We start from the raw sequence: 14512 nt of genomic DNA, 5'->3' as shown, positions 1-14512 counted from the left end.
TCAGCAATAATCCAGAGAAAAAGATAGAGATTTTTCACCACCAGGTTAGAGAGAGAGAGAGGGGCTTGGAGATGTTCCCTTCTGAGGACAGACTAAAAAGATGGATATTCTTCAGAGAGGAAACAGGAGAGAAATATCTCGTAAAGATGCAAAACAGCGAATAGTGAAAAGAATGCAAAGGGAAAGGTACTTCCATATTCCTTGCAGCTCTAAAACCAACAGAACTTTGGTAAGCTGAAAGACTGTAACAAAGAGTAAAGGAGATGCTTTTTTACACATTGCATATTAACCTTAACCTCCGTTCTATAAAGTATCACTAAGTCCAAGAATTTAACAGGCTTAAAAATGTATTAAGCTTTTTTTTTTTACCCGAGTGTTTACATTCATGGGTAAATTAAATAAGAAAAATTGTTACAAGAAACATCAGCCGTCCTACTGGAGGGATTTTACTGTCTCACAGGGTTCGGAATAACCTTGCCAGTGTATTCTGGCATGACAGTTCTTCTTTATTCAAATATATTTCCCATGAACAATTTATTTCTGTCTTGCTCTCTTACTGGTTTGGCTTCCACTTTAAAGTTACTATCATTTTGTATACATCTTGTATTTCTAACTATGAAATCTGTGAATGCTTTCTGTACGGTGTTTTTTTGTGAGCTGCCACATTTATTTTCCCGTTTTTTCCAGCTAGAAGCCTAAAAGCAGAAGAGTATAGTAGTTGGAAGGGCTAGAAGCCTTTCCGATAAATTGCATGAAGTTCGAATGAAAAGAGGAAAAATACGAAGCGAGTAAACAATCTCAGAAGAATTGCTACAAAGGGAAACTCAAATTGTATTCCTGCAGATATATTTTAATGGGCTTATACTTTTGAAGGCACAATTGCATTTGATAACTGTTGTTGCTATGAAGTATCTGGAACTCAACATTATACCCATTTAAGTGTGGTTTTTCTCGAGAGCCGTAGCCAGAATCAAAACTACAATAGTTTAGATATTTGGTAAATTTGAAATGTGTATTTGTTTATGTTGCTGTCACAAAGTTGTTATGTCTTCAAAATTGGCTTCGTGTGCATGCAAATGATTACATCATGTGTGTAAAGAAAAATGATTTTTTTTCCATAGTAAAGTATAGACCTCCTGCTTGTGGATCTTAAACAGCTGCATCTTCAAAACTTAATGTCTTATTCTTAAAGGACTTCACCTGGAAGTAGATTATTTGGATAACTTTGCTAGCTGGTTAATGGCCAGCATGTGACGATTTTGTAATTGTTCTGTGCAAGGAAACAATGAGCAAAGATAATTCCCTGTGTAGTGAAAGCAGGGGAAGAGGTAGGTGCACACTGTTCCTGCCCCTGCAGAAGGGGGAAATACGCCAGACCGCGGCTACTTCTGCTCCAGCTGAGAGCTGAGAGCCATCCCAGCATCTTCTCCTGCATCCCCCTCTCCTCCCCGTCCCCAGCGTCCCTCACGGCTCCCCTGTTTGGTAGGAAGCAATGCTGCATGCATATCGTCTGCTTTCATGTGTGAAGCACCAAAAAAGATGTTGAAGTATGAATAAGTGCTTCTTACATTTGTTTTATTTTTCTTCTCAACAATTTACAAAGCACGTGTAGGTAGTCTGTTAAAATTCCTTATTGTCATGGACACGGCAGAGAAATGGCATTTCTTGAAGACCATGATCAAACTGGCTGTTAAAAATCCCTGATGTACCTGTAGTTCCTGTTCTTCAAATAACTTTTGAGGATTTCCATTAATTAGTTTCAGTTTTCTGTTGAGAAAAGAGTGGACTTTAGTCCTAAGCACAGTAAATACTTGATGCAGGGATGTATTAGTGGCTAGTTACAGACCTTAATGTTGTTTTTTGTTTCGGTCCTAAAAGGAATGCAGAGGAGTATTCTTTGAATGCTACGGTTAATTCTTTAATGAGTGGAAGACAGCAGTTTTGTACAGTTCATTAAAAATATATCACACATCAGAGACACAAAAAAAAGTGGATTTAGCAGTATTAAAAGGGGGAAGCCCATTTGAATCTGAGAAAATGAAGGAGAAAGGGTATCAAAGGTGGTACTTTAGAGAGGAGTTATGATTTCTCAGATTTAAACATCCTGGAGAGTGACTCTGAGGATGTCCCAGGTTTAAAAAAGAAAAAAGAAAAGTATAGGACAGACAGCAAGAAAGCAGAATAAAGCATCGCCAATATAAGTAGGTAAGGGAAAATGGAAACATTGCCTAGCAGAAAGTTCAAGGCAGCTTATAGCTACAACCAGGAAAACAGGAGAACTCATTAAAAATTTGGTAAGAGAAATGTGGGCTTCCATGCCTTGGAAGCAGAACGTTGCATTTTCAAGACTGGAGCAGAAACATTTCTGACAGACTGAATACCTGCAGTAATATTTAGTATGAATATTTATGTAGTCCGGCATCTGCAGGAGCTGTATGTATGCTGAGAGCCTTTAACTTGTATAATCTCAAGTCAAACAGTAGTAACTGATTCTCTGCAGGCTAAAGTAAATCCTGACACGGTCCTCTAGACTCAGTGAAGTTGGATCATTAAAGTGCAATGCAGTGAGTCAGGCACAATCATCTAGAACATCATCTTCAAGGGACTTAGTTAAACAAAGCTGAAAAGCCGTGAGGACTAGCAAAAGACAGCCGCCAAACCTAGGAATAAGGGCCAAGCGCTAATGGGGATAAGTCAGAGCGGAGACCTCAGTGCAGAGGCTGGGAGGAGGCGGGAAGGAGCCCATCCCGAGGAGGGTGGGAGCGGGATCTGCTGAGAGGTGAAAACTGCAGCTCAACCAAACGCTTATCCCAAGGGAACTGTCGAATTAGAGTACTTGGAAGCAATTTAGATTAGCTTGTTTCAATTTGTCTTCTGTTAGCATCTGTATCGAATAAAGGAGGACGGGGTGTAGAACGGGGAGGGCTGATAATTTGGACGGCATATCTCATAGCAGAGCGCTCAGGCTTTCATCCCGCAAACAGGTTCTTCAGATCTAAAGGCATAAATCAGACCAGGAACATCACCCTGCCTTTTTATTCATCCCCGCTTCTCCGGTGCAGATCTCAGCTCCCAGCTGCCGTGCCTGCGCTCGGGGAGCAGCCTTGGCACTCGGGGAGCCTCAGCAGACCAGGATCAGGTGTAGGAGCTTCCTGACACTGTTGGGCACCAGAGGAGGTCAATACACGTCAGCCGACTCGGGGGAGCTGCCTCCCCAGGCTACGTGAATAGCTTGATTAATGAGTTTATGAAAATACTTGCCCCGGTTACCAAAAATCTGCAGCTGCATCCAAATGGTGGTGGAGTATCTTTTTGCAAAGTGAGCTCTACTTAAAAAGGAGCGGCTGCTTTTATAGTAAACAATTTGTTTGAACAGCAAAAATTTTTATTCCTCCGTTTCATGGTGGTAGTTAAGCTGCTCCAACTTCTAAAGTGTTTGTAATTTTTGTCTTCAAAAATATGCATTCATAGTTTTACACAGTTTGTAATAAAATTATATATCTTGCAGATACATATCACACATATACTACATATATTTACATGTCTTCCTTAGCTTTTGCGTTTTTTTAAACTAGTATAACAATAAAGATAAATTAAAAATAATTCGAAGCTTAACAATAAATGCTCTCACAAGGCAAAATACAACAAAAATAACCACAGAGAAATAGTGAAAAAGTGTACTTGGGAAATCCCTCAATATTGTTATTTATTTTAATTAAGTTTTTTGCATTTATTTTGAGAATTAATTGTGACTGAGAGTGCCTTTGTTGTCACTGAGCCATCTTCTCTTGAGCAATCCCGTGGCATCATTACATAGAGGAATCCAAGGCCAACAGTAAGCGCTGGAAGCATGTAAATGGAAAAATCAAGTCAACTGATTAAATTTTAAACAGGCTTTTATATGCTTTCATGTTTCTCTGTCCTGCCTGACATACTCTGTGGGTGGTGGGCTTGGGTTTTTTCTTGGGTTTTTTTGCTTTCACAAGTAGAATTAGCATGCATCCTGGAACTTCTTACTCACATAACGTGTCAGTGCAAGCTTCATCTGAAGTTAGGAGAAGGGGCAAATGTATTTTGGGTTTGTTTGGTTTTTTCTTTTTTACTGTACCAGATTTATTCAGAAGATACACGTGGCTCGGTTTTAACCTGACTTCTAATTTGTTTCTTTTTCATGCATAACGCATACCACCTTCAGTCTCTTAAAATTATGATTGATTCTTTTCAGTTTTGTATTGCATTTTCTCTGTTACAATGTGAAAACACAAGATGTTTTTCCAACACGGTCTCCTATGCGATAATTACGAATTCTTTCTTACAGAGACATGTGACGCAGTCCAGTGGTAATCGAAAATTCAAGTGCACTGAATGTGGAAAAGCTTTTAAATATAAACATCACCTAAAGGAGCACCTACGAATCCACAGTGGTAAATAAACCAAGCATTGAATTATGTGCTAATGTTTCCATTTCTACTCTTTATAACTTTGATGTGATATCAGTCTTGTAAGTCTAAGTTTAAAACACTAGTGTTTTCCTTTTTCTTCCTCTGGGACTCTGTAAGCACTGACTGCAGCCTTCAGCTGTGTGCAGGAAATACGTAGGGTAACTCAGGAGGATTTACAGTTACAGCTTCAGCTCTGACAGTTAAGGAAAACTTCACTTGTGGCAGAAGAAGTGGGGCATCCTTCTGGCCCTTTTTCACTTCTCTGTTTTTTCTCAATGTTTGCAGACCGCTCAGCGTGTTAGGAGCCTTGCTAGAAGATTTTAATTGATAATAATCGGGACGTAACAACTATGCTTCCTACTGTTTGTGGCTGTGATTTTATTAAAATATGATATTAAAATATTAAAATAGCCTCAGGACACAGGTCGGGAGTTGTGATATACTGTCGCAAAAGTTTCAATTTATAAGAGAAGTTCCAATTTGTAGGAAATTTAATATATAATATTATATATTAATAGATAATAAGTAAAATGTTTTCACTCAAAAGAGATTCTCAATTTCTCCCTTTAACTCATATTTGCCCATTGACAGAGTCTGAAAACAAGGTTTCAGGCCATCTTTTCCTTTCTTATCAGTTGCTCAGTCCAGATAACAACTATTAAGAGCACCTCGGTTAGAAGTCCTCCTTCAGCAAACATAATTTTATTTCCAAAGGGTAGCGGCACCGTGCCTGTGCGTGAGAAAGCCTCAGTCAGTGCACTTGTCAATCTGAAGCAAGCCAGCGGTTTGGACTCTGTCCCTTTCCTCAGTAGCACAGGTTCGCTGAAAAGCCAACTCTGGCTACGGGTGTAACCGTTGCATAGTTGTGTGCATCTTCCTGGCAATTTCACCTGATGTTCATCTCTGAAGGCAAACATACGTTTCTCTTTTGTGTGTGTCTCGTTTCCCTTTACTTAAACTTTGCCTGTTTTTATTCAGCTGATGAGTATCATAGGAAGATATGGATATATTGTATTTGAGTTTACCGCAAGAAAATGTGCATAGCTCCTTATATAATTATGGCTTGCATTTGTGGAATTTGTATTTTTTTCTTTGCTTAATCATATTCTCATTTTTTCCATTCCGAAGTAGTTTATGCCATTTCTGAAGTTAGTAGTGGTACTACTTGAATGGAATTTAATGAAATCTGCAAGTATCATATAGACTCATTTAAGTGATATGTAGGCAGTTACTGGGAAATACTGGAACGTATCATGATCATGTGGGCTCCATTCTATATCTACTACTGGATCACAGACTTACTAAAAGACGCTAGGATCTGAGCTATAGATGACATAATTACTCTTACTGTTCAATTCACTGTATAAGACTTTTTTTCCCTAGGACTCTTTGACAGGTCATTGTGATGTATTCTTTTCTAGTTACTATTATGCTGTGACCTAGTAAACTGTTGCATATGCCTTTTTTCTTCTTTTTTTTTTTTTTATCTTTAGGAGAGAAGCCATATGAATGCCCAAACTGCAAGAAACGTTTTTCCCATTCTGGTTCATACAGTTCACACATAAGCAGTAAGAAGTGTATTGGTTTGATGCCCGTGAATGGTCGAGCTCGGTCAGGGCTCAAGACGTCTCAGTGCTCCTCCCCTTCCCTTTCTGCATCACCCGGTAGCCCAGCAAGACCACAGATACGACAAAAGATAGAAAATAAACCCTTGCAAGAGCAACTTCCTGTTAACCAAATCAAAACTGAACCTGTGGATTATGAATTCAAGCCCATAGTGGTTGCTTCAGGAATTAATTGTTCGACCCCTTTGCAGAATGGGGTTTTTAGTGGTGGTAGCCCATTGCAGGCAACCAGTTCTCCTCAGGGTGTGGTGCAAGCTGTTGTTCTACCAACAGTAGGTCTGGTGTCTCCCATAAGCATCAACTTAAGTGACATTCAAAATGTACTTAAAGTGGCAGTGGATGGTAATGTAATAAGGCAAGTATTGGAAAACAATCATGCTAATCTTGCATCCAAAGAACAAGAAACAATCAGCAATGCATCTATACAACAAGGTGGCCATTCCCTCATTTCAGCTATCAGTCTTCCTTTGGTTGACCAAGATGGGACAACCAAAATTATCATCAACTACAGCTTGGAGCAGCCGAGTCAACTTCAGGTTGTTCCACAAAACCTAAAAAAAGAAAACCCTGTTCCTACAAATAGTTGCAAAAATGAAAAATTGCCAGAAGATCTTACAGTGAAGTCTGAGAAGGATAAGAACTTTGAAGGAGAGACCAATGATAGCACTTGTCTTCTTTGTGATGACTGTCCAGGAGATCTTAATGCACTTCAAGAATTAAAGCACTATGAAACAAAAAATCCTCCTCAGCTTCCTCAGCCCAGTGGAACAGAAGCTGAGAAGCCCGACTCCCCTGTCCCATCAGAAACTGGGGAGAACAACTTATCTCCTGGTCAGCCACCTTTAAAGAACCTTTTATCGCTTCTAAAAGCTTATTATGCATTAAATGCACAACCGAGTGCAGAAGAGCTTTCAAAAATAGCTGATTCAGTAAACCTACCACTGGATGTGGTAAAAAAGTGGTTTGAAAAAATGCAAGCTGGACAAATTTCTGTGCAATCTTCTGGACCATCTTCTCCTGAACAAGTTAAATTAAGCAGTCCCACAGATAACGATGATCAAGCAGCAACTACAAATGTGAGCGAACCCCAGAACAGCACAAATAATTCACAAAATCCCGTCAGTACAACAAAATCCCAGACTTTACCAGGGGGATCAACTCTGAATGGTTCACGCAGTAGCACGCCATCCCCATCGCCACTAAACCTTTCTTCATCAAGAAATTCACAGGGTTATACGTACACAGCAGAGGGTGTACAAGAAGAGCCACAAGTCGAACCTCTTGACCTTTCGCTACCAAAGCAACATGGAGAACTGTTGGAAAGATCTACCATAACTAGTGTTTACCAGAACAGTGTTTATTCTGTCCAAGAAGAACCTTTGAACTTAACTTGTGCAAAAAAAGAACCACAAAAGGACAACAGTATTACAGACTCTGATCCTATTGTAAATGTAATCCCACCAAGTGCCAATCCCATAAATATTGCTATACCTACAGTCACTGCCCAGTTACCTACAATTGTTGCCATTGCTGACCAGAACAGTGTTCCATGCTTGAGAGCTCTTGCTGCCAATAAGCAAACCATTTTGATTCCACAGGTGGCTTATACATACTCTACTACAGTTAGTCCTGCAGTTCAAGAAACACCACCAAAACAGACCCAAGCCAATGGAAATCAGGTACTTCAGTCCCGCTGTTCCTGTGTGTTGTGTATGACGTGTTTATTCTGTATCCATACTGAACTAACAGAAAGCTGTCAAGATAAATGAAGTAAAATGTAAATATAAGCTGTAAGGTTTATTCAGCTTGATTGTTAATGGATAATAGATGTTACTGTTAACTCCTCTGCAAAGCCAACTAGATCGGGCAGCTTGAGTCCAGGCTGCCAGAAACTGTGCATGGATAAGTCAGTTCTTCACTACGTTCAGTCATTTGGAAGTGTCCTCTAGGACATTAGTGCTCAATATTTTAAAGAAAGTTTAATTCTTCTGATCAAAAAGCAAAGTAAGGCCATGGCTTGCGTTTCTTGCTGGCTCCGTATCTCCTCTTTCCCCACATTCAGAAAATAAACTCTTTGGAACTTCTGGCTACTCCATTCATGCTGCTCTGCTTTCTTGGCTTGCAGAGTAGCTGAATTCATTCTACAACATGGCAGCCCTTTAAACAAAATTCAGATGTATTCTCAAATGAAAGTTGGGCAGGTATTTATCTTCATCTGCCGTTCCTGTATCCTGCCCCGTTCCTCCCTGGATACAGCCAGATGTGATCTAATTGAAGTCAGTCCTGCTGAGAAACACCTGCGCATGTCGACGTAGGGACAGAGCAGAACAGAGGAGTGATTCACGTAAAGACTTGGCGTTTCTAATTAAATCTTAGAAATTGGCCGTTCAGCATTTTATGCAGGTTTCTGTATAACCAGAGACTGAGGAGCCTTGAAGAGTTACAAGGTTGCTTATATGTTAAAGTTCATCAGACAGATGACATTTGAGGTGGCTAACACGTACGTTTTTATATTCAGATTTGGTAATATATGATAAAGGTAATTCTGTGTGTAGTGACACTGCTGGTATCAGCAGAAAATACTGTGCTGCCTACAGGTGAGCTTCAGGGCTTGAAAAGCTTAGAAATAGACTACAGTTATGATTTTTAAAAACCTTTTATTAATAAAACATTTGAAATCCTCCAAATTTTGAGTTAGGTAGTATTTGTGGTAGTTTTATGAGGAAGAGGGTAGTCAAGTATGCAAATTCAAACGATAACTTAAATAGCTCTTTGTGAAAACTTCATCAGAAAATACAGTCTTAACTTCCATAAAATCCACGGGGTAGCAAAATGCGGGTGACAAACATTAGTTGAAAAATGCAGTTAGATATCAACTTTTCTCTTCTGACTTACTGAGGTAGTTTATACGTCTGTAATCTTCTTTTCCTTCGTAACGTTGCGTTTATTTTACGGGCCCTAAAACGTGATGTGTCAAGGTAGCTTAGACCTGGCCAACAGTCAAATTTGGATGCGATTAAAGTCAGTCCCAGTGAGAATTCTGCATCTGCACGGTGGCAGGGACTGCAAAGCAGAGCGATGCAGCGGAAGATTTTTTTGACTCTCTAAGTCTAAACAATTTTGTGTGGCTGTTTATGGAATTGAATGAAAATAACAGCACGGCTTCAGCTTTTAGAAACTGTGTGCTGCGTCAGTGCATTTTTTTCTTGAACTCAACATTTTTCGTAATTTTTCTTAAGGATGAAAGGCAAGACACTAGCTCAGAAGGAGTATCGAATGTAGAAGATCAAAATGATTCTGATTCAACACCCCCAAAGAAAAAGATGAGAAAGACAGAAAACGGGATGTACGCGTGTGATTTATGTGACAAAATATTTCAGAAGAGCAGCTCATTATTGAGACATAAGTATGAACACACAGGTATGTACTAGGAAAAACAGTTTCTGATCGTTATTTCATTGGTAGTGTGTAAATAATAATCTTAACTGGAATCCAGTTCTCAGATAGTGTAGGGAGGTGTAATAGTCCTTCTTATCGTCTGTGCTCAGCTCTCTTTAGAAACCTGTGGTTTTTATATTTGTTTGACAAAACTGCAATTCAGTGTTCCCTTAAATTTCTAAGATCTAAACCCTGAATAGAAAAAGGGGAGTTTCTTCCATCTGGCTCATGGACAATCATCTGCGATCCACAGCCTGTAATCAAAGATTTATTACTTCTAATTTACCTTCCCTGCTTATAAATTAAGCAAAATTCAAAATTAAAATTATAAACTAAGAAAAAAGGATCATGTGTGTGTGTATGATACTTTCTTTACATGAAAGGCAGTGTGTCTACCTAGCATGAAGGATTTTCAAATTGAGCCACATTTGTAATTATCTGAAGTTAACAACCATTCATTACACATGGAATCCAACCCCAAAAGAACACCCTTTTGTCTTCAATTTTTATTTTTAATTTCTCATAGTTGTTCCTTTTGGCTCCATTTGTGGTATCTTTAGGCTTTTTTTTTTAATAGGTGTTGGTCTCTTATTTCTTCTGTAATGTCTTTAAAAAAATTAAATTTTTTATTATTTTTTATTTATTCTGCATATTAATGTTTTAATTTCATCTCACATATAGAATCGAACAGATTAAAAATTCCCTTTTGTCTTTTCCACTTGATAAAGTTTCTCAAGTTGCATTTAAGACTATCTATTTTCATACCTTTCCTGTCCTTAGGCTCTTTTAACTCTTTTTCATAACACAATTGTTCTTTCCATTCTACTTCTAAATTAACTGCAGTGTTCATAATCATAGCATCATAGAATCATTTAGGTTGGAAAAGACCCTTAAGATCATCAAGTCCAACCATAAACCTTAACACTGCCAAGCCACTACTAAACCATGTCCCTCAGCACCACGTCCGCACGGCTTTTAAATACTTCCAGGGATGGTGACTCCACCACTTCCCTGGGCAGCCTGTTCCAACGCTTGATAACCCTTTCAGTGAAGAAATTTTTCCTAGGATCCAGTCTAAACCTCCCCTGGTGCAACTTGAGGCCGTTTCCTCTCATCCCACCACTTGTTACTTGGGAGAAGAGACCGACCCCCATCTCACTGCTTGTTTGGCAGACGTTGACACGGCGGGTGTTGATCATCGGTATAGCGTGACCAGAAAACTGCTGGCTTATTGTCTGTATCTTTTCTGTCAGGGCTGAGACTGTGCAAAGTCGTTTTGCGTAACCACTTTGAGTGTTGAAATCAAAATAACATTACTAGGCTCATGCTGTGTTTATAAGAGACTCTAAAAACAAGACAACAAAGTAGAAAGCTGGAAACAGAGCAGAAAGAGAGCTGAGTGAAGCAAAACGGATTTTTTCTAGTTAATATGTGTGTATTCAGCAAGTTTTGTACATAACGCACTTACTCGTGCCAACCTAGATTTTAGAATGATTTTCTTTTTACCTAGAACTGGAAGAAGGACTTGGTACACGAAAAACAACATAAAAACTTAGCTGATTTAAAATTTCCATCAATATAGAAAAGTTAAAATGGTTTTGAGTCAAAATAATGTTTACTTCAGGAAAAATGTGTCCTTTTCTAATTTACTTATACTTGCAATTTTTTTGTGCTAAAAGTTACGTCTGAGAATCTTTTTGTCCTTCTACCTTCAGTTTTCCTAAAGAACTTACAAATTACCCTTGTAATTGTGACAATGTACCGTTGCCCCCCTGTCCTTTGGGCTCAGGTGAGAAACCCAGGCTGAGGATGCATGGAGTAGAACGTCTTGTTAAATAAAATTATTAACTGTTGGTAATATGTTCACCAACGGCATCTTCTGATGAAAACAACAGTATATGTTTTTAAAATTTCAGCTACAAGGTGTCCAATAGTTTGTGCTTTATTTTGTAGGTAAAAGACCTCACGAGTGTGGAATCTGTAAAAAAGCATTTAAACACAAACACCATTTGATCGAACACATGCGACTGCATTCTGGGGAAAAACCCTACCAATGTGACAAATGTGGAAAGCGTTTTTCACACTCGGGGTCTTACTCCCAGCACATGAATCATCGCTATTCCTATTGCAAAAGAGAGGCAGAAGAGCGTGACAGCACGGAACAGGAGGAGACAGGCCAGGAGGTCCTCAATAACGAGCATGCTGGTGCCAGGGCGTCTCCATCGCAGATCGACTCGGATGAGAGAGAGAGTCTAACCAGGGAAGAAGAGGAAGACAGTGAAAAAGAGGAAGAGGAGGAGGAAGAAAAAGAGGTAGAAGGACTTCAGGAAGAAAAAGAATGTAGGAAACTACAAGAAGTAGAGGATGACGAAGAAGAAGAAGAAGAAGAAGAGGAAGAAGAAGAAGGCAAAACTGAAGGTAACAAGAATGATGAAGCTGTAAATCAAGCAAGCAATGCAGAACCAGAAGCTACACAGAATGACAGGCAGGTGTCGGAAGAAAAAAACGAATAAAGCTTAAATGATAGTTTTTTCTATAAGGAAAAAAAAAATTGGTAATGAAGTTCGTTCTATATTATACATGCTTTTCATGGAAACGCAGTAGCCTGCATACTGTGATTTCTGTTCACTACTGTGTAAAAAAATATATATATAAAAAAAAAAGAAAAAGAAAAAAAAAAAGAAATCCAGGTGTGCCTGAACCTCAAACTTAGTAATTTTTCACACAGTTTTCAAAGTTAGGAACAAGTTTATAACATGAAGCAGATTAGAAAAATACAGTGACTCTGGAAGCAAAGATTTAACAGGTTGTAGGAAACCTGATTTATTAGACAAGCATCTGGCATTGTTTGTTTTATCAGTATTAATTTTCATTCTTAAGTTGATTAATTTTTAAGCTGTACAATTGGGAGAGATTTATATGATTTTATTTTTTTTTTTTTTGATGGTAAAACATTTCCTAAATCCACTTCAGTATTTTCTTATGTTTTAAAATGTGAGAACTTCTGCACTACAAAATTCCCTTTTGCAGAAACCTGTAACGCAGTTGCAAACAGTGCTTGGCTACCTTTGTAAATTCAACCTAGAAGGTAGCGATTTATGACATTAGATGTTGTAGTAGAGCATATTATCATTTAAAGTGTATTGTTAGCCTTAAGAAAGCAGATGATAGAAGAACTGAAGTTTCTTACTCATGTGATTAAAAATGTAGTTGAAAAGATTGTCGTTGAGTTCTGATTGCAGGGACTAACAGTGTTAATACTGGTAAGGACAGCAAAGTCGTCAAAATCAGTGTTTGTAATTGTGTTTTGAGTATGTAGTAACAATATGAAGGATATGATATGAAGCTTTGTATCTCCTTTGGCCTTATGCAAGACCTGTGTGCTGTAAGTGCCATTTATCAGTATTATAAAGGCTCGGAGCAGCCTTTATCCAATGTGTGGCCTACAATAACTAGCATTTGTTGATTTGTATCAAACTTCTAAACTAATCATGGGGAAAAAAACACTCAGCCATCAGAGAAGTAAGAACACTGGTATATTTCATTATTTAATTATTTGGTGGTATTTTGGGTTAATACCTGACTTGCAGAATTTCTCTACAATAATTACAAGGGAAATTTTCTAATCTGCTTTATTGGTTTACTTTAATTTCAGACACATACATGACATGTTATCTGGCTCATAAGTATTTTCAAATGTTAGTTATTATGGACCCCATTTATTTACAATGTTAGCTGATTTTTACCTATCAGTATTATTTTATTTCTTTTAGTTTATAGATCTGTGCAACATTTTGTACTGTATGTCTTCAAACCTGGCAGTATTAATACCCTTCTTACTGACATATGTACCTTTTTAGTTTTAGAAAACTTTTATATTTATGTGTCTTATTTTTATATTTCTTTATTTATTACACAGTGTAGTGTATAATACTGTAGTTTGTATTAATACAATAATATATTTTAGTATGAAAATTTGGAAAGTTGATAAGATTTAAAGTAGAGATGCAATCGGTTCTCTTGCATTGAGATTTGATTTAACAGTGTTATGTTAACATTTATACTTGCCTTGGACTGTAGAACAGAAGAATTAAAATGGGAATGTATTAATTTTACAATTGCAATCAATTCATTTTACCTTTACCCAGTTTTTAATATAAAGCTCTTAAATTTTGAAATTCACTGTGTGACTAATAGCATGATGCTCTGCAGTTTTATTAAGAGATTAGTCTAACCATAAAACTCTCATTTCCTTAGTAAGCCAAATTAGAATAATCTTATAAACAGTGTTGGGAACAATGTTTAACATTTTTGTGCCAATTTGTTCCTGTATTCATGTATGTATGTTACAAATCTGAAACTTCATTTTTAAGTTCCTTGTTACATCATGGTCATTTTCTAGTTTTTTACCAGACTCCCCATCTCACAATAAAATGCGTCAACAAGTCTGACTTATTGTCATTATTCTGGTAATTTAGAAAATGGTTTTAAATTATTTCTATAGATGTTACTCGGACACGGTCCCTGCTCCAGTGCTGATACTGGGTTTCAATTGTACGGAAGGAGCACATGAGTGAAAGGGTTGACTTTGTGCGGGCAAAGGGATGGCTACGTGAGTTTATTGATTCTACAAACGTTAAGTAGAACAACTGAGTTTTCAAAACAAATGTGGTTTGGGGATTTATTTTTTTTCTTTTGTATCTAATATACAGTTTAATGGTCTCTTTCAATAAGAATGCTTTCAAAGGAAGTAAGTCTGTAACTGTTTTCTTGATTTAGCAATAAGCTCGTGCAAAGGTTGATATATATCTTGCTGTTGAACTTTCCAAAGATCCGGCACCAGCATTATTGGTATTTATAATTTCAGTAACGTAAGTATGAAGGCTTGAAAGTTGTATTACATATGCATGTTTACAGTGTTTTGCAGTTTAAGCAAAGTTTAGAGACTGTTCTTTAGACAGAGTTCTGTTCTTTAATGATCCCTAAAAGGGGATTTCAGTTGTTAAT

At 37.8% G+C, this 14512-nt stretch overlaps 1 protein-coding gene across 3 annotated transcripts in view; it reads left to right on the top strand.

Moving 5' to 3' along the window:
- The window catches only part of ZEB1 (zinc finger E-box binding homeobox 1), a 127532-nt gene extending 113576 nt beyond the window's left edge, over positions 1 to 13956 (top strand). For all 3 annotated transcript variants that reach the window (XM_063324514.1, XM_063324513.1, XM_063324515.1), the window contains 4 exons: positions 4319 to 4424; positions 5936 to 7746; positions 9307 to 9487; positions 11459 to 13956. In XM_063324514.1, coding sequence (XP_063180584.1) covers positions 4319 to 4424; positions 5936 to 7746; positions 9307 to 9487; positions 11459 to 12018 — 2658 coding nt within the window. In that variant the 3' untranslated portion in view covers positions 12019 to 13956. The remainder of the gene's footprint in view (positions 1 to 4318; positions 4425 to 5935; positions 7747 to 9306; positions 9488 to 11458) is intronic.
- Positions 13957 to 14512: the final 556 nt, after the last annotated feature.

The sequence above is a fragment of the Chroicocephalus ridibundus genome, chromosome 2 (genome assembly GCF_963924245.1).
Source record: "Chroicocephalus ridibundus chromosome 2, bChrRid1.1, whole genome shotgun sequence".
NCBI classification, from domain to species: Eukaryota; Metazoa; Chordata; class Aves; order Charadriiformes; family Laridae; genus Chroicocephalus; species Chroicocephalus ridibundus.
Note: the sequence above shows the minus strand (reverse complement) of the source record. Positions and strands in the feature narration are given on the sequence as shown.